The sequence below is a fragment of the Pollachius pollachius genome (genome assembly GCF_949987615.1).
Source record: "Pollachius pollachius genome assembly, chromosome: 5".
NCBI lineage: Eukaryota > Metazoa > Chordata > Actinopteri > Gadiformes > Gadidae > Pollachius > Pollachius pollachius.
In genome coordinates, this window is record NC_136938.1 from 25,097,982 (window position 1) to 25,117,698 (window position 19,717).

General features: G+C 45.5%; 2 protein-coding genes across 2 annotated transcripts in view; one reads left to right on the forward strand and one right to left on the reverse strand.

The window, feature by feature from the left end:
• Positions 1-182: 182 nt before the first annotated feature.
• On the reverse strand, positions 183-6,835 carry ap3s2 (adaptor related protein complex 3 subunit sigma 2). Its single transcript, XM_079737198.1, has 6 exons — positions 6,658-6,835; positions 6,123-6,214; positions 5,843-5,954; positions 5,643-5,714; positions 3,773-3,880; positions 183-1,310 (listed from the first exon to the last, which is right to left on the reverse strand). Exons 1-6 carry the CDS (start codon positions 6,724-6,726, stop codon positions 1,185-1,187), a joined length of 579 nt encoding a protein of 192 aa, XP_079593324.1. The 5' UTR covers positions 6,727-6,835; the 3' UTR covers positions 183-1,184.
• A 3,150-nt stretch (positions 6,836-9,985) lies between these two features.
• Positions 9,986-19,717, forward strand: part of LOC307075933 (insulin-like growth factor 1 receptor) — a 34,162-nt gene continuing 24,430 nt past the window's right edge. Inside the window, exons 1-2 of the mRNA XM_079736695.1 lie at positions 9,986-11,006; positions 15,396-15,962. Coding sequence (XP_079592821.1) covers positions 10,889-11,006; positions 15,396-15,962 — 685 coding nt within the window. The 5' untranslated portion in view covers positions 9,986-10,888. The remainder of the gene's footprint in view (positions 11,007-15,395; positions 15,963-19,717) is intronic.

The window sequence follows — 19,717 nt, forward strand, 5'->3', positions numbered from 1 at the left end:
AAATATATTTTATGTAGTTATATTTTTGTTTTTTTCTTTTTACCACATGTTTCTCTTTCAATTTCTACTGTCTTGTACTCTCTGCTATGACAGCTGGATTTTCTGTCTGGGATTAATAAAGAACCATATAAGCGTTGCATAACATATAAATTCAACTGAGAAAGAAGACAGCTTCACTGCAGTTCAATGTCACCTGTACCTTTTATTTACACAGCCCAAGAATGTGGTGAACAACAGGAAGCTCTGCGCTCACTAAAGAGCAGAGACGTGAGTGATCTCTGCTTCGTCTCTGCGCTCACTAAAGAGTAGAGGCGTGAGTGGTCTCTGCTTCATCTCTGCGCTCACTAAAGAGTAGAGGCGTGAGTGATCTCTGCGCTCACTAAAGAGTAGAGACATGAGTGATCTCTGTTCGTGTCTGCGCTCACTAAAGAGTAGAGACGTGAGTGATCTCTGCTTCGTCTCTGCGCTCACCAAAGAGTAGAGGCGTGAGTGATCTCTGCTTCGTCTCTGCGCTCACTAAAGAGTAGAGGCGTGAGTGATCTCTGCGCTCACTAAAGAGTAGAGACATGAGTGATCTCTGCGCTCACTAAAGAGTAGAGACATGAGTGATCTCTGTTCGTCTCTGCGCTCACTAAAGAGAAGAGACGTGAGCGATCTCAGCTTCGTCTCTGCGCTCACTTAAGAGCAGAGACGCCTCGTCCACACGTCTCCAAACTCGCCAAGAATTCTCTTTGGCCCCTCCGTTACACTCCACATCCACCGTCACATCAATTATAACCAAAGGGGAGAGCTGACACAAGGAGCAAATGGGGGGTTGCAGAGGGCCTGCAGGGAACCAGATGTCTTGGAACAACGTGAGACCTGCAGATCACACCCTGAGATTCACAACAGCAACTACCAGCACAACACAAGGAGCTGCCAGTGGATACTGGGAAAACCTCAGGAAGGAACGCCCCCCTGGGAAACAGAAACGCCAGAGAGCTGGAAGTAGCTTGGTTAGCGAAGCGGAGAGCAGAAGTCCACAAGAACGACACATTGACAAGACCGGCGGACAACAAATCCGCTCAAAATAATTCTAAAACAAATATCAACTTATCTATTTGTATACATTGAACAGAATAAAATCTATGTAACAACAGTTGGTCGAACATCAGGACGAACACAGACCCCCCCCCTCCCCCGGCTCAGAAGGGCGAGAGGCTGGGGACCTTTATGTTGAGGTCGCCGATGTTGATGTTGCGCGGCATCTCCGGCAGGTTCATGTTCTTCACCGCGGAGACGGCCCGCGCAGGGGCCGCTGACAGACCGCCCTGTGGGGGGGAGACATCCCATAATATTACACACCTGTCCCGGAGCCGATCGAATAGATAGTGGATGTGTCGGGTAAGGGGGTCTGCTCTGTAGCGAACGGAGAATTATCTGGATGTTCGATTCTAGTTCAATGGCTAGGTGAATCCATTCAATAGCCTGGTCTATGACAACTAAGGCAACATTCGACATATGGTCTATTCTCAACATTTAGTTTGACATGGTAAAGGTTAATCTGCTTGTCAGATAACCAACCATCACCTCGAGGTCCTGGTCTATTCTAAACATCTAGTTTTATTTGGTAAAGGTTAGTCTACAATACAGGTAACAAACAATCATCTGTTGGTTCATTTCTTAAGCTCCCAGTGAGTAGAGAGGTCTATTAAATGGATCATAGATAATAAATGGTATTGGATCAAAGGTACTTAGGTATTGGATCATAGATAATAGAGGTTGGATCATAGATAATAGAGGTTGGAACTAGGGCTGGGTAAAAAAATCGATTTAATCGATTTCATTTAAATTTTTGCAATATCGATTCATAGGGCATGAGATTGATTTAATTTTTATTTATTTTTTAGTTTTGTTACTTTTATTATTATTATTTTTGCACTTTAATAAACAATGCCTTAATGCAATTTGCAGTGATGGAATGTTGTAGTTCAAGTACTGTTGTAGTTCAAGTAAGTGAACTACAACTGAACTACAACTATGTTGTAGTTCAAGTAAGTTCTGCAATTCCTTTCTCATTTCAAAATTGCACTTTTGAGACTTTGTTTACAAGGTTTGCACTTAAAACCTGTTTAAGATGAAGAGAAAAAATAAAGTACATTTGTATTTTGTAACACAGTTGAGCCATCTTCATTATTTTAGAGCAGATTGAATCGAATCAAATCAAATCGAATCGTGATTAATCGATTCAGAAACGTATGCATCGAAATCGAATCGATTTAGGAAATTGGCCACAATACCTAGCCCTAGTTGGAACATAGATAATATAAGGTATTGGATCATAGATAATAGAAGGTATTGGATCACAGATAATAGAAGGTATTGGATCATAGATAATAGAAGGTATTGGATCATAGATACTAGAAGGTATTGGATCATAGATACTAGAAGGTATTGGATCATAGATAATAGAAGGTATTGGATCATAGATAATAGAAGGTATTGGATCATAGATACTAGAAGGTATTGGATCATAGATAATAGAAGGTATTGGATCATAGATATTAGAAGGTATTGGATCATAGATACTAGAAGGTATTGGATCATAGATACTAGAAGGTATTGGATCATAGATACTAGAAGGTATTGGATCATAGATACTAGAAGGTATTGGATCATAGATACTAGAAGGTATTCGATCATAGATACTAGAAGGTATTGGATCATAGATAATAGAAGGTATTGGATCATAGATACTAGAAGGTATTGGATCATAGATACTAGAAGGTATTGGATCATAGATACTAGAAGGTATTGGATCATAGATACTACAAGGTATTGGATCATAGATAATAGAAGGTATTGGATCATAGATAATAGAAGGTATTGGATCATAGATACTAGAAGGTATTGGATCATAGATATTAGAAGGTATTGGATCATAGATACTAGAAGGTATTGGATCATAGATACTAGAAGGTATTGGATCATAGATAATAGAAGGTATTGGATCATAGATACTAGAAGGTATTGGATCATAGATAATAGAAGGTATTGGATCATAGATAATAGAAGGTATTGGATCATAGATACTAGAAGGTATTGGATCATAGATAAGAGAAGGTATTGGATCATAGATAATAGAAGGTATTGGATCATAGATAATAGAAGGTATTGAATCACAGATAATAGAAGGTATTGGATCATAGATATTAGAAGGTATTGGATCATAGATACTAGAAGGTATTGGATCATAGATACTAGAAGGTATTGGATCATAGATACTAGAAGGTATTGGATCATAGATACTAGAAGGTATTGGATCATAGATACTAGAAGGTATTGGATCATATATACTAGAAGGTATTGGATCATAGATACTAGAAGGTATTGGATCATAGATACTAGAAGGTATTGGATCGTAGATACTAGAAGGTATTGGATCATAGATATTAGAAGGTATTGGATCATAGATACTAGAAGGTATTGGATCATAGATACTAGAAGGTATTGGATCATAGATACTAGAAGGTATTGGATCATAGATAATAGAAGGTATTGGATCATAGATACTAGAAGGTATTGGATCATAGATACTAGAAGGTATTGGATCATAGATACTAGAAGGTATTGGATCATAGATAATAGAAGGTAATGGATCATAGATACTAGAAGGTATTGGATCATAGATACTAGAAGGTATTGGATCATAGATAATAGAAGGTATTGGATCATAGATAATAGAAGGTATTGGATCATAGACCCTAGAAGGTATCTGGGATCAGCCTCTCACCTCTGACTTCTCCATGCGGTTCTGAAGCTCCACCTGGGCCACGATCTCATTCATGTTAGTCTCTAGGACCATGCCCCCCATCACCACCTCCTGCAGGATGTAGTGCACCTGGGGGGGGGGGGGGGGGGATTTTGATTCTGATTTAAGTTGGCCTAGTTTCTTCGTTTTTTCACGACGTCAGTGTAAATGCATATTCACACACGCATTTGTTTTTCGTTAACGGTACCCCCACACTGACTGAGTCATCGATAAGGTGCTTGTTGCGCAGTGCGTACCTCTATACACATCAGGAGATAGGGAGCGGTTGGTGATGCCATGTAATGACCGGTTGCCTATTCAGCAGTACTTCACCAAACCGCAGAGCGAACTCTGTATGGCCTATGAGACTATTGTCCCCAGAGCAGGGCGGAACTGAAGGCAGAGTGTATTCATCATCTCCATGAGATCAGAATCAACGCCTACTCCCACACCGTTATGGGTTGCATGTCTGCTCACAATGCATATCTGCTCACAGTGCATGCTCTTAATGTTCCGTGTCTGTTCAATGGTGAAGGTTCTCTCGCCTTTGCATGTCTGCCTTTGGATTCAAAACACCGGACTCAATATGAGGCTCATTTCCTACTGGGGAAATTAGTCCGGGTTAGTTGTGAGCTCCAGGCTCAGTCGGCTGAAAAGACAATGTTCTTCATCTCCAATACTTCTGCCGTTAAAAATAGAGCCCTGCTCACGTCTTCTAGAGACTCAAACAAGACCCCGCTCACATCAACTAGAGACTAAAACCCTTCTCACATCATCGAGAGAATAAAACCAAACCCTGCTAAAATGATCTATAGCAGGGGTCGGCAACCAAGTTTGGCCAATTTTTTTTCCAGCCAGTAGGTGGCGGGCCAGAACATTATCAAAGGCTACTTCAAGGAATTAATTAATGAAAGATCTGGAACTGCGATGCAGGCCCGTCAGATGGCTTAGTCGTATGCCTACCAAACACTAGATGGCCCTTAAAAGACGTACATATTAACAAGTGTATGCCCTAATCACGTAAATGTCATGCTTGATCACATGGGGTAGAGGTGTTTCTGCACTGTCTCCACAGAGACGACGCAGCGATATCGTTATGAGCAGTTCTAACAGGAGAGAGAGTAAAATCCGCAAGCTGCTGATCATGTGAGAGAAGGTGATGCAGTCGTATTAAACAAAGACGTTGAAAGATGGTGCGATCTACGAGAGACGCAGAGGAACTGTCCTTATGAGGCTTTTGTCGGGATAAAACACCCTAACCCTAACCCAAAAGTGGACAGCAAAATAAATAAAATGAAGAATATGTTGGCGTTTTTGCACTTAAATAGTTAATCGCGTTTGTAGCCTATACTCAGACGTGAACTCATTCTTGCATGCGGGTGTCTTCATTCATAAAAAATAAAAACATTCGGGATGTCAAAACAATCACATCAATGCATTTCCTTTTTAGTTCTTGGGAACTTTGAGTATTATAGTTATATACAGTAGTTATTAATAATAGTATGGAAACTTACATTTTTGTTACGTGAGACACTTGTAGACACTTGAAGGTACTTCTTTGAAATACCTTCAAAGAAATGGAGCTTTTGAGAACAATAATGGATGACTTCTCCTCTGCAGTCATTGGCCCCTCCTCTGGAATAGCAAACTCCTCCTCTATAAATGTAAACTCCTCCCCTAGAATAACAGACTCCTCCCTGAAAACAACAGGTCCCTGCACCATGCTATCAAGCACTTCCAATAGAAGCCTTCCCATTTCCTGTTGATACAGGGAAACGGGTGTCCTGTTGAACACTCGCCTTGGAGTACGTCCTGTAGGTGTTTCAGAATGGCACACAATGTGTTTACTCACCTTATCCATGTGGAAGATCAGATCCAACTCACAGACATTCTCAAAGCATTTGTCCAGGGTCTCCACAAACACCTGCAAGAGTTGAAATTGGTTAACTACACAACAACGGCATTATTTAGACACGTTGTACAGAAGAAAAGATAAGCCAGGCAGGTTGCACATGCAAAACAGACATTAAGCAACGATAGAGAGAAACTGACCTGGATCAAGTCCAGGATCCCAAGCTCACTCTCTGATGAGTCCACGCAGAAGACAAAGTACAGCGTAGCATAATGACGGTAGATCAACTTGTAGTCAGAGCCACCGATCAGACTAGACTCAAATAGAAACAAGAGCCAATCAGATACAACAAAAAAAAGGGTATCAAATAAAAATATTTGGTACCCTTTGCGGTCATTGGAAGATTGAGTTGGCAACCTTTCATCGCCATAGTATTCCAATGGTTATAATATATATTTTTATTAATATTGAATGAGTTACCTGCCGCCCTCTAGGAAGTTGCAGACGTTGTCGTCCCGTTTGGACACCAGATGGAAGGTTTCTCTGATGATCTGCTGCTGCAGCTCCTCCGCCTAGCGGCCACACACAGCATCCCGTTAACCACACTGCATCACGTTACAGCACCAGCATCACTTAAACACAAACAGCATCTCGTTGTATACACACTATAAATTGATGCACACATTTAACTCAACATTAAAACAGGAACCAGTCTAATTTTGGAAACTAAAGATACCAACTAAATGCTTTTGTATTGTGGTTGCTAAGTCACGCGCGCGCACACACACACACACACACACACACACAAACAAACACGCAGTGTCCGTCCTCAAGGTTCACGGATCCTTTCAACTGAGCTATGACATTACCACATGATGATATAACGTTAAAGGTACACGCAGAGCCAACCACAGAGCCTAAAGACAACACCGTGTAAACATGAACAGAAGCATACAATAAAGCTGCATGACTAGAGGCTGTATCAGGCTCAGGAAGTCTCGGGGGAAACACTCACAAAGTACTGATAGAAGCGGATCAGCCGAGGCTTCCCGTGGTTATTAAATATCAATATAGCATTAATCATTTTGAAGTCCACTGCTTTGGGTGTCCCCACTGCAGTACGTACTAAATTAAACGATGGAGATCGAGCTTAATGGTACTCTGACAGCAGCGTCAGACCAGCGGTAGTAGAAGTCGAGACTTCCGGCGTTCTGAACAAGAGCTGTATTTCAAAATAAAGGTCAGCAGAAAGTTGATGGACCTAAGAAAGAGAGAAAGAAAGAATAAATAATACATTTCTGATAACAATCTTGCATCATCATATATCATTCACGCATAATTGATCTATATGGAGAACGTCAAATATTTAATACCACACTCAATTTAATATAGGTTGCCACAGACAAATAGGCTTTGTTTATTACTGGCTAAGACAAGTTATAACAGTCCTGTTTCTGCTTTCTTGTATGAATTTAAATATCCCCTCTTTGGTTGGCTGGGAATTGATAAGTTAGAAGAAACACATAATCGAATTATTCATTGATTACTAGAAAGCGGAATCGTTAAGAAATCGTTATGAAAAAAACCCGTGAAATTCTTCAAGGTCATGGATTTAAGTGGCTCTCTGAAGCCAAATCATCCCAACAGGAACTCCTCTTTTGACCTAATTACAGTTGTCTTTACAGTTTCCGCCGGTTCTGGTGCGAAAGTGTTGCCAGATTGGGCCACATTTTCCGCCTAATCTGACCCAATCTGGCAACACTGATCTGATGTTTCTTTTGTTTACATCCGGTTACCTGTAGACATTATTTATAGCGCCACATTAGGAGGGCTTTCAAACTCTGTGGTCGTTAACGCATAATGCCGATATTAAAAGATTACAACAAAAACTATGTTTGTCTTCTTGTGAGGGTTGAACAATAGTGTTTCGGATAGCAGTCTGCTTTCAGAAGTATCCTCGCTGCGCATCAACCATTTAAGTTTAATTGTGCAATATGGTAGATGGCCACTAGTGGGCAGTGGCATTCGACTGGGGCGGATTCATCAGATTGTGTATAATATCTTTCTATCGGTCCGTCTAGTATATCTATTTATAAATATGCTTCCAATAATAAATTACTTTGAGATCTGTTTATAGGGATAACCGTAATGTCATATTGGACATTGGCCTCCTGAACCCTTTAGTGGGGCGTCCGATTCATTAATCAATTAATATATTGGTTCTCAATTTATGCCTGAATAACGCGCTCTTCGAAAAGTTGGGTCTAGACGCTGTCTGTCCGGCATTAATTTGTATGTTATTTTTATTCTATAGCGACAATCACTTGTATTATTTGTCATATCAATAAATGATAGATAGAATAGTAGTAGCAGAAAAGTTTTTTTTCCCGTAGTAGTAGTAATAGTAGTAGAGTATAGTAGTTGTTGAGTAAGCCTATTAGTAGTAAAGTAGTAGCATGTCTAGTAGTGATAGTAGGCCTCACGGGCGTTTTTGTAACCACAAAGGCTACTTTATTCGCACTTAATTTTGTTTGACCTTTCTATTTACATGATACACTTTGAATTGTTCCTGTGAAACCTGCTATTAATAACCCAACTGTGTGGAGTTGTGTCCATGTGCTCCGGTTCAGTCCAGGAATGAGGACCCCCCACTCCTGCGACCCTCAAGCCTGGGTCGTGTTCAAGTCCCCCTTCAAACGTCGTTATAAAACAATCATTATTATAAACGGATGCAGACTGCCCTGTGCTGCAGGGTCGACTGCACTGCTCACAGACCCTCTATGCAGAGGTCTCATATGTCCAATAACTATATGTGTGTGTGGGAGGGGGGGGGGGAGGCTCCATCATTAACGCGACATATGTCGTCGTGTCCCTCCATTATTCGATCCCCCATCCGCGTTTTGTTTTCAGACTGAATTCCGTTCCTCTTGCATGGGCGCAGTGAAAACCCCCCAACAGGCGCGGCGCTCATTAGCATACACGACCCTGGTTGGCTGGTCAACGCGCCGCTTTCCGCATGAGCGCGGCGGATGAATTGACTCGACGGATGGGCTTCGAGGTAGGTGGGCTCCACGGTGGGCTCGACGTCGCCGGCGGCCTTCATGGAGTCTGTTTATAGAGGGTTTCACACGGGGCACGGGGCTCCCGTTCATTGAGGGTTTTCACAAATACAAGTAGACAGACACGGCGATCCAGCAGCACGCCCCGCGTGGTCCTGCGGGTACACTATGTACTTGTTAGAAGACGGCGACTCCCGTGCGTTTGAAGTGGGTGGCCTTCCACAATTCGGCTCGGTTTGAATGTTTTTTTCCCGCTCCTAATTGTGGGAATTGTGTAACGGAAGCCGGGTACGTATTGCCAGGAATGAGGTAATGCGCCGCTTGCTGTCTCTGGGGCCCTCTTTAAAGTTATGAAGGCGGCCTCTAATTGCAGGGAAAGTCACACGGAATTGTCCTATGATTTTTATCCTTTTATTGCACTCAAATGGGATGCCTTTGTGAAATATCTAACTTACGACAGCCTTTTTCCACACTTTCCAGTGTGAAAAAAAATCGAATACTAAGACCATATTATTCACAATGAGCCACTTGACATGAACTAGCAGTAGTGAGTTTCTGTGGGGTTTAACAGCAATGGGTTGAGTGGCGACCTTCCATTAAGAAATGACAGTCGTTCTTGTTTATGTCCACCAGGGGGCAGTGCTGAGCCCGTCGTGAATAGTTCCATGTATTCTGCTTCTGGCCACACAAAGCTCAGGAGAGTGGAGATGGAGAGGGATCCTGGATGTGCAAAGGCGGCTCCATGTTTACCCCAAACTACTGTTTACAGCTGGGGGTTTTGGTTCTGAAATAAACGTTGGCCGCATATCACAAAAGCATAATCCCAGTCTGCCAGTCTATACAACGCAGATATGGATGTCTGGTAGATAGTCTTATCATTTTCCAGGCCAATTATCCAGTTAATAAATATAAATGGTGAACAAAAAAAAAAAACATCAAGCTGAAAACTGAAGATTAAATTCCAACACAAATAATAAAAATCAGCCGTCCTATATTCCGGTTTTTTTTTTAAAATCAAAATCAAATCAGAGCAACGAGACCACATTGGAACGCCATTTCAAAAACACACAATAATGTCTATAATAAAGCCTGCACAATGTATTGAGCCAACACAACATGGTTGATTGCGATCTCTGGGCAGGCGGGCGGCAGTCTGGACTGTTTTCAAGGTTTGCAGTATACCTGTGTGGAAAAAGCAAAACAATCCCGATACAGGACCTCGGGATCCGTCTTTTCCTTCCCACCTCGGTCGTAAAAGCGTCGCAGTAAGTGGAGCGGTGCGACTGCTGCTTGTTTACAGCGCGGATCCCACGGTGTGCGGCGGGGAGTTCACAGCGCTCACAGCCGTCGACCAGCAGCACACCACAACCAGAGCCTCCAGCCCTCCACAACAACAGACCGCCTCGGATCATCACACGGCGAACATACCTCAGCTTTAATACATTTCGCCATCGTCCATCCACATTTCCCCTGTGAAACGAAGACGCAATTCGCCGCGAATTCGCCAGTGCGTGCACGAACTAAAAAGGACCGAAGACGTCGGGTAGGCTGCTGGTGCTGAACACGTTATCCAGGACCTGACTGCGACGGGCAGATATTGGAGATTAACTGTGTGTGTCGGTGTGTGTTTCCGATGAGGAGGTTGTTTTCCTGTTCCTTCACGCACTACGGACCGTAGTCTGGCGATATCCAGACCTATTTACCCCGTTTTTTTTTAATCGGTTGCCCGCTATTTTCAGCCTCTGCGAGGCTGGCATTTCAAGAAATGGAGTCGGAGGATGCGGTTGAACGCAAAGGGATTCGTGATGCGATTTTTTCGGCACCGTTTTTCGGTACCACGTCGTTCTGCCATTAGCACACGAACACGCCACGACTATGCCGATTAAAACACGATTTATCGCCAGAAGGATAAATCGGTGATTTTCGGCGCGGATCGACGGAGCCTGCCGCTCTCTCTCTCTCTCCCCCAAGACATTCCACAGCAGCAGCACGAGACGAACACTGGGAGCTCGTGCGTTAGAGCCAGTTGAGCTAAGCTAAGCTAGCCGTGCTCCCCCCGTCCATAAGACCCGCTAGATCCACCGGGTCGCTGCTGAAGAACGACTCGTGTGTGTGTGTCTCTCTGCGCCCCCTCATCACATAGTAGCTATCCCGTGTGTACACACGCCTACGGCCCCGGTGAGGAGGATGAGTCGGCCGGGGACCAGGAGGTGTCTCACGGAGGGAGATCCGTTGACCTTGTTCTGCTGGCTCCTGCTGATCCTGGGTCTGTCCACGCGTTGCTTTCGGCCCGCCAATGGAGAAAGTACGTATACGGTGTTTCACTGACGTCGGTTCCTATAGGAACCTGAGCCCTCTGTGGTGGTCTCCTGGTGACCGTGTGGTCATCCGCCGAGGTGGGATGCATCGCTGCCACGATGGCCTTACGTTAGATAAAAGCGTCCAGTAGGCATGGAAACCTCCATGGCAGGGCTTGCCACTGGAGCTCCATTACACACACACACACACACACACACACACACACACACACACACACACACACACACACACACACACACACACACACACACACACACACACACACAGGAGCAATGCGGAATGCTGCATCTCTTTGAGAGCAAAACCAATACATCTAGATAGGGACGTATTGGAGTTTCCTAACACAGCTTAGTGATTTCGTAGGACCATCATTCTTTTGATGGACATGAAGGTTATCCTGGATGTGCCACTGCTTAACTGTAAAGTGATCTTTCTCGCTACTCACTTTATTAATGGGCAGGGAGATGGAAGATGTGTGTGTGTTCAGGGTTTGTACTTGCGCTCTATGGGTTTTGTATACAGTGTGTGTGATATTGAGAACAGAAGGTAGCAGGAAGCAGATTAACTTGCTGGTTCTTTGTGTTTTTGTTTTGGTTCCTTCCTGTAATGTTGCCCCTGTGCAGGCAGACATGTTGTTGAGAGCTGTGGTTTGGTTAAACAAAACAGTGCGGTGCTCAGGGTCACTGGCCGTATGTAATCAGAGAGCATGTGTTGTGTTCCCGACAGGGTCGTGCGTCCATCCCCATCCCTTATCATCCCCTTGAGGTCGTCTCATAAGAACGATAGCCTAGAAGGTCAGGTTGTGTCCCCTAAAATTGATGTTATTAAAGATTGAATCTACAGCCTAAGGACAATGTAAGCCTTTGACACTCTTTAAACAAATATTTGGAGTGTTTTCAGGACAATTGTAGACATGATTTTTAGCTTAACCCCCCACCTCCCCTCTTCCTCCATTCCCGTCCATAATGAGAGGGTTGGCGAGTTTAAAATAGATCCAGCCTAAAGCTTTCTCCAGCACGGACAGAGGTGTTCCTGTTTGCCGGTGAAGAGTAAGGCTTCTGTCAGCGGACGGTGTGGGCCCCTAGCCTGCAGTCTGCGGCCCCTTGGCTCTGCAGCCCCTGGGTCTGTTGCTTCTCCTGCCCTGCCCTGCATCTCTCTCCGCTGTCTTCATTTTGTGTGTGTGTGTGTGTGTGTGTGTGTGTGTGTGTGTGTGTGTGTGTGTGTGGAGACACCCTGGCCTATATCGCTGGCTGCTTGTTTCCTTGGTGTCTTTCTAGGAACGTTTCGTATGAAGGTACTCAAGTGAGTGATAGTGACACTGATAGAGACAGTTATGAAGGTTGGTGTTGTGCGACTTTTAAAAAATCCAAAGCGGCTGTGTTACCTCTGGTTGTCATGGTAAACTAAGGTAAACAAGCTCATGCCGGTAAGGCTGCTCTTCAAACGGCTCTTTGAAGCAAAATACTAAGATGTATTAATTTCTAGAAATAAACATTTATAAAACATTAAAGTTAAACCAAGGTCCACAGTTCAAACATGGCCAGCCCTGCACAGCCTTGATGGCTGGGCTTTCAGACCCGAGACATGGCCAGAAGTTTCTTTGAAATGTTACTCAATGAAGGAACATAGCTGGAATGTTTGTTATGCTTGCTGTTCTTGTCCTATGATTGCTGCCTATCTAGGATGCCTCCTCACCAAGGAGACTCAGACATAACATAGCAGAGTCGATGAGGATGGGTGCACTGTTGTCTCTGATTTATGCTCAAGGCCTCCACCAAACTGCTCTCTAATCTCTCAGTAAGGCCACTTAGAACCACACATGGCCCACATCCTGGCACAGCAGTCCCCACTGTAGGCACAGAGCAGCCTAGAATCCATGTTCCCCAACACTGTTGGATCCGCTCAGCCCAACAGTGGCCGATCCAGCAGCGGAGTAAAACAAAGCCCTATTCCTGTTCAGTTCACACACAGGCACATGACATACAAACCCAACCAGGAAGCAGGTGTAACCCCACACCTGGACCCAACCCCAGCAACTCCAGGGAAACAAAACTGGTGGATGACTGCTCGGAACAGGAACATTATCCAACATAATCTCACTCAGGCATTGAAAACTCAGGGGGAAAGCCCTGGTTTGAAATGTGAGAGAGTACAGTAGTGGCGCTGTGTGTATTAATGTGGATATTAGGCGGTTATTACTTAACTCTCCTCTTGATGATTCTCTGCCAGGCTCTCGCGGAACTCTGCTCTTCCTGTTTCCCTTGTTGTTGACAATGAATGTTTTCCTGCGTGATGTGGTCCTTCGGGAGGGTCTGGCCTTGGAGCCTTTCTCTCATGGGGGGGAAACGGGGGGGGGGGGATTTCTCCGGATCTGAGGTGTTAGGAAGGACTTCAAAGCCAGGACGCCAGCAGGTTTTCCTGGTTATTCAGCTTGATAAGGGGGTCTGGTGTGGGGGTCTGACGCCCCTCTAGTGGGAGAGCAGGCTATTGGCTGATCGTGTGTTTGTGTTTGTTTGTGTGTGTGACTGTGATGGAGGCTGAAGTGTGCTCCTGGGTTAGATGGTGACAGTGTTGAACTGCATGAACCTGGGTGACTGACTGCCCAAGGTTCTCCAACCGGTTGTGCACACATTTTATGGTTTGTGTAGGCAAATGTAAATGTCCCGAAATATATGTTTAAGCAGGTTATCAGGCCTGGTAGAATATGAATCATGTGTGATGGGAACAGGTTTTGGAATAATTGGAACGCATGCAACGTCAAGAGTGTGTTTAGGGCAGATGTTGTTGTGCTACAGCTTTCATCGTTTTTAGCTCCGGCCTGTATAACACTCGTAGGCAACCACCAATTTGGAAATCTCTTAAAGTGCAAGTCCTGAGTAAGCTTACCTCGAAACAAACTGAGTTGGCGATTCAGCTGTTGATAGCACTTGTTTCCAGGCAACCACTACTTGCGGAACCTTCCTCTATGATAAGCTCTGACTGAGCTCTGTGACCGGCTGTTCTTTTCAATTGCGATTACATAGATCTCCCTATTTCAAATTAACTAATTTCAAGAATTTTCTTTGGTCAACATTTGTTTTTTGTTAAATCATTAAGGGATATTAGGCTTGAAGGTCGTCTCTGTGATTACCGAGTGTGGGGTTGGGGACAGCGGGTCTAAGTGTTGTCCAGAGTATATTTTGCAGGAACTTCACACAGGTTATGTACTTACCTACAGGAAATAGCCCGACCTACTCTGTAATCAGTCCCGTCTGACGCTTTAGCAAGGCATGTGTCAACTTAAAGCCCCCATACAATTGATTTACTGTGGATATTATTTCTTAATAATAATCAAGCAATACTTTTTCTCACAAAAACATGTATGCGACACAACTATGTATGTATTGCATATGACCCCACAGACAAATATTTAGTTCAGTTACGACAATCGTTGTCCCAAGCCCTCACCACAACCAGCCTATGGAAGCATAAAGAGCGATTCCTACACATAGGATTATTACATTGACAGTCACCCTTGTGAACTTCTGGGCCAAATGAAAGAAGATCTGATCGGAACTTTGTAATCGCATCCTGCAGACTTCCTTCCCCCCAAAGTAAAGATTGTGTTGTTAGTTGAAATATATGAAGACTGATGTTATGGAGGGGACTTGGAGGGCTGAGGAGCTGTCTTCAGTCGAACGTCCCGTGGTGCCGTCGCCCTGTGGTGTGTTTATGCATGCTGGTACATGCCTTGGCCACACTCTCTAATCAAGTCTCTTACCGTGAAGGGTCTCAGCTGATGCCTGTCGTAGATCATCAATGTAAACACCCTGCTAGCCTTCTGGGAGGATGCATGCTAGACTTGTAAAGCAATGAGGTTGAAGGATAATACCAGCGTAATACAGATGTGGAGGACAAAAACATTAGCTTGCAGCCGATGTTCCTGCATCCCCCCCCCCACTCATCATATGGATGTCAACACATGTAGAGAACTATTGGTCTACAGCCTTGGATGGGAATCCTCTGGTCTGAGCCTGGCTGGGCCTCCACCAGATGGGGTGTCTCAGCTGCCTGCATGCCCCTAGGCCACCCTTTTGATCTGGGCTCTGTTCCTAGTTAGTATGTGCATAATAATACACAAGCACATGTAAGATACCTGTCCTGTTATACCCTCTTACGACGTGACTATGTCTTTGTTGTTCTTTTCTTTATTTTCCTCCTTCTAAAGTCCTATATGCACAATGAACTGTGAGTACACTACAATGTTGATCTGTTTTGATCTGCCTCCAGCGTTGTTGACACACTTCAACATGCAACTCCCTCTGTGTCTCTTCTCTATATATCTGACTGTCTGACACCCTTCTCTCCCTCTGTCTCTCTCTCTGTCTCGCTCCAGTCTGTGGCCCCAGCATCGACATCGGCAACGACATCAGCGAGTTCCACCGGCTGGAGAACTGCACGGTGGTGGAGGGCTACCTGCAGATCCTGCTCATCGGCGACAAGAACAGCAACAGCGCCAACCAGGAGCTGTTCCGCTCGCTCAGCTTCCCTAAGCTCACCATGATCACGGACTACCTGCTGCTGTTCCGCGTCTCGGGCCTGGACAGCCTCAGCACCCTGTTCCCCAACCTCAGCGTGATCCGCGGCCGCAACCTCTTCTACAACTACGCCCTGGTGATCTTCGAGATGACCAGCCTGAAGGACGTGGGCCTGTACAGCCTGAAGAACATCACGCGAGGCGCCATCCGCATCGAGAAGAACCCCGAGCTGTGCTACCTGGACTCGGTGGACTGGTCGCTCATCATGGACGCCGAGTTCAACAACTTCATCGCCGGGAACAAGCAGGCGAAGGAGTGCAGCGATGTGTGCCCGGGCATCATGGAAAACCTCCCACAGTGCGGCCGCACCATGTTCAACCACAACTACAGCTACCGCTGCTGGAGCTCCAGCCACTGCCAGAAAGGTAAGGCAGCGCATCTTCTTGTGTGGGTGTGGGGTGTGGGTGGGTGGTTGTGTCCAAAATTAACTTTTAGAATTTTGACCTACCACGGGTAGAGAATTCAACTGGACATGAAATTGCCCTTAAATGTAACTGAACTGCCAATTGAAAGTAACCAACCATTGGCAGGTTGCAGGTGTTAATCTTGGTGTGTGCGTGTGTATGTGTGTGATGGCTATCTCACATTGGATATAGAAAGAGTGAAAACAGGAATGTCAGCAACAAGATAATGTGAACCCAAGAGACGAGTCAGCCAGACTCAACCCGCGCACACGCACGCATGCACGCACGCACGCATACACACTCTTTGGAAGCGACAGACTGGAAGAGGTTGGTCGTCAGTACCTGGAAATCCTGCAACCTTTTCTCACTGCAAACACATTACTCTAACGGCTCTGAAGGGTGTGCAAGTAAGGGCATATGTTCCTGGCCGAATCATGTGAGCCGACTCTTAACCGTCCACCACTCTAAAACATTTCAAAGCCAACCTGGCTATTACTTATTTTTCTACTTCTTTGATGCCGGTTATTTCCACTTTCATGCTCTGTCACCTAATATACTTTCTCCTTGTATACTGTATCCTTGTTCCCGGCCACCCACGGGCATTCAGTTACAGCACCCAGCTTGCGTTTAGTACAACGACGGCTGCTTTGTGTTTTAGGCCAGGCGAGAACCACCTATGCTGCTTGGAATCGCACTGTGATTGGTTGTAGATGCAAGGTTGGAGATGGTTAAGTTTTAGGTTAGAAATGTTTTTTAGTTGAGGTATTAGGTTGGAGATGGTTGTGTTAAGGTATTAGGTTAGAAATGGATTTACTTTAGGTATTAGGTTAGAGAGAGTTAAGTTAAGGTATTGGGTTCGAGAGGGGGATGTTGTTCGATGGTCATGTTTAGTAAACAGAATGCCCCAGCCAATCACAGCACGGTTCTCGGCAGCATGTGCGGGCCGTACCCATTGTGCTAGGTCACCCTGGGTCCCAGCTGCTGTTCTCTGTCACGAACCGTCTGACCTGTGATGCGGGTCACGGCGGCGTGTAGCTGTGGTATTTCCTGGTGTCCATGGATCGGATGTGAGTTTGATGTAATGGCAGAGCACCAGCGCTGTGTGCTGCAGGTCGAACAGATCAATAAGCAGCTGGTGTTTCCAGCCTCCACTCATTCATAAAAGCTCCACACAGCCATGGTGCCGTCCCATTGGTTGGTCTGTGCAAGCAGAGAGTCCAATGGGAGGACCCGGTCAGACCCTCTCCAGTTGTTCGCCTGGATTATTGAATACATTAAAAACCTGAATATTTCCAGGCCTGGTGATGTCATGTGTTTAAAACGAAGGCAGTGCCCTTTGGTAACGGCCTGATTGCTTGGCCTACAGTAGTGCTGCTTGCAGCTTTTTCGAAAACCGCTCATCCAAACAACCTTACACTTGACACTGCACTTCTTTTGACCTCAACCATACACCGCCGCATACGTACGTACGTAAACATCCTTAGTTAGATCATGTCCCTTGTTAAGTTTCACAGTATCTGCTGCTAACGTATCTCATGGTTATAGTCTCATGTTAAAAATCATGAAAATAACATGCTATTTGTTTGTGGGTCTAGAAACAGTGTTTAATGAGAAAACGTTTGGAAAACCGATCCGGGATGTTAAGAGGAATACTGGTTTTAATGAAGGGTGAATAGAGCGTGGGCCCGGCCTCTGGGTGAGATGAAGTGTGAATAAAGTCTGTGTCCGAGTGAGATGAAAGGTGAATATAGTGTGTTTGCGTGAGACGAAGGGTGATTAAAGTGTGTGTCTGGGTGAGATGAAAGGTGAATAAAGTGTGTCTGGGTGAGATGAAAGGTGAATAAAGTGTGTCAGGGTGAGATGAAAGGTGAATAAAATGTGTTTTGGGTGAGAGGAAGGTCAATAAAGTGTGTATTCCCGGTTGAGTTGAAGGGTGAACAAAGTGTGTGTGTGTGTGTGCCTGCCGGATGTGCCTCGTGCTGGATGTAGGACGGCAGTGGAGGGGAAGATCTGGGCGAAACAACAGGGAGCACAGGAAGCCCCCAGGCAGTGGGCTGTTTACAACCGGTAGAAACTTGTTACCTACCACTCTCTAGTAAAGTCACCGCGGCCGTTGTGTCGCTGATGGCTCGCAGCAACACCGACTTAACGACGGCCCTGCAGCAGGGCTGCCCAGCGATTGGTCGAAGGGTCCTCCTGAGTTTTCCGTTTACAACAAATCTGGTTAATGACGACAGATTTAACTTCATAGTGGTTACGTTGTTCCATTTCTATTCTAGGATGAAAGAGGTGCATCTTGCGTGTATCGGGCACTACCATAGTTCAGTTGTGTAAACTCTGCGTTTGATTTGAACGGTTGCTGGGAAAGTTCTTTTTAAAGTGAAAACAGAGCAGATCAATCTGTCCTCATTGGTGGGAACAATGGAGGATAATGACATATCCCATCTTCACCGCTACGGCGTGTTGCCACAACAACCGCCAACACATGACTGGGTGACATCATTGTCTATTCAACGGTCCGCTGGTGGCACAGTTATGCGTTTCGGTCTGGTTCAACATCATTATTTTAATTTGGCTCGTGACATCGTGTCTGTTCACTAATGCTGTTGCCATCGTAGACGACTCGCTAGGCTGGTGGTGAGCTCGTGAGCCCGTCTCGGTCATTGTGCTCGGGACGTCAAAGTCCCGCCTCGTCATCCGAGTCTATCCAGTCTGTCATAACGGCATCGTCTGGTCGTCGTTCCTTGTGTCATCGTAGTCTGTTCGGTCTGCCTTCGACCATGTAGCTGGACCGGCTGCCAGGGGCTCGGAACAACACCAGCCTTTTTGTTACGCTTGGAGACACCATGGTCTGTAGGCCGGGCAGACGGGAAGTGTGTGTGCCGTTATGTCACAAGTAGTATGAACGGCTCTGACCCGGCTGCGGCGGCGAATGCAACAGGAGTTTATCGATATCCATCTTATTATACTGACCTGAATGTGATCAGCGCTCTAATCACATCAGAGATTAATTGAGTGTATATGTGGGGGGTGGGGGGCAGAGCTATGGGCATTAGACGGGACAGGCTGTCCCCTATTAACCCAGCTAATGCTCTTTTTCATGGTTAGCGTTGTCTGAGGAGCTGAGTGCCTTGCTCTTGTCAGTGGGACAGGGCTGCTGTACACTGGATTCTAGTGCTTCTCTGTCTGTGCATCTCTGTTCACCCCCTTTAACCCCACCCCTCCTGCCTCACACTCATCAACCTCACACTCCTCCGTCCTCACTCCTCCAACCTCACCCTTCAACCTCACCCTCCAACCTCACCCCTTACTTCACTTATCCAACCTCAAACTTATCCAGCCTCACACTTATCCTACCGTACACATCCCCAACCTTATCCCTCTAACTTCACTCCTTCAGCCCCAGCCCTCTGACAACATTCCTCCTACCGTACACATCCCCAACCTCATCCCTCTAACTTCACTCCTTCAGCCCCACCCCTCTGACAACATTCCTCCTACCGTACACATCCCCAACCTTATCCCTCTAACTTCACTCCTTCAGCCCCACCCCTCTGACAACATTCCTCCTACCGTACACATCCCCAACCTTATCCCTCTAACTTCACTCCTTCAGCCCCACCCCTCTGACAACATTCCTCCTACCGTACACATCCCCAACCTTATCCCTCTAACTTCACTCCTTCAGCCCCACCCCTCTGACAACATTCCTCCTA

Coding starts and splice junctions, on each gene's coding strand:
- ap3s2 (XM_079737198.1), bottom strand. CDS start 6,726: ATGATTAATGCTATATTGATATTTAATAACCACGGGAAGCCTCGGCTG. Junction 6,215..6,657: donor TCCGCTTCTATCAGTACTTT/GTGAGTGTTTCC, acceptor TGTGGCCGCTAG/GCGGAGGAGCTGCAGCAGCA. Junction 5,715..5,842: donor GGATCCTGGACTTGATCCAG/GTCAGTTTCTCT, acceptor CAACTCTTGCAG/GTGTTTGTGGAGACCCTGGA.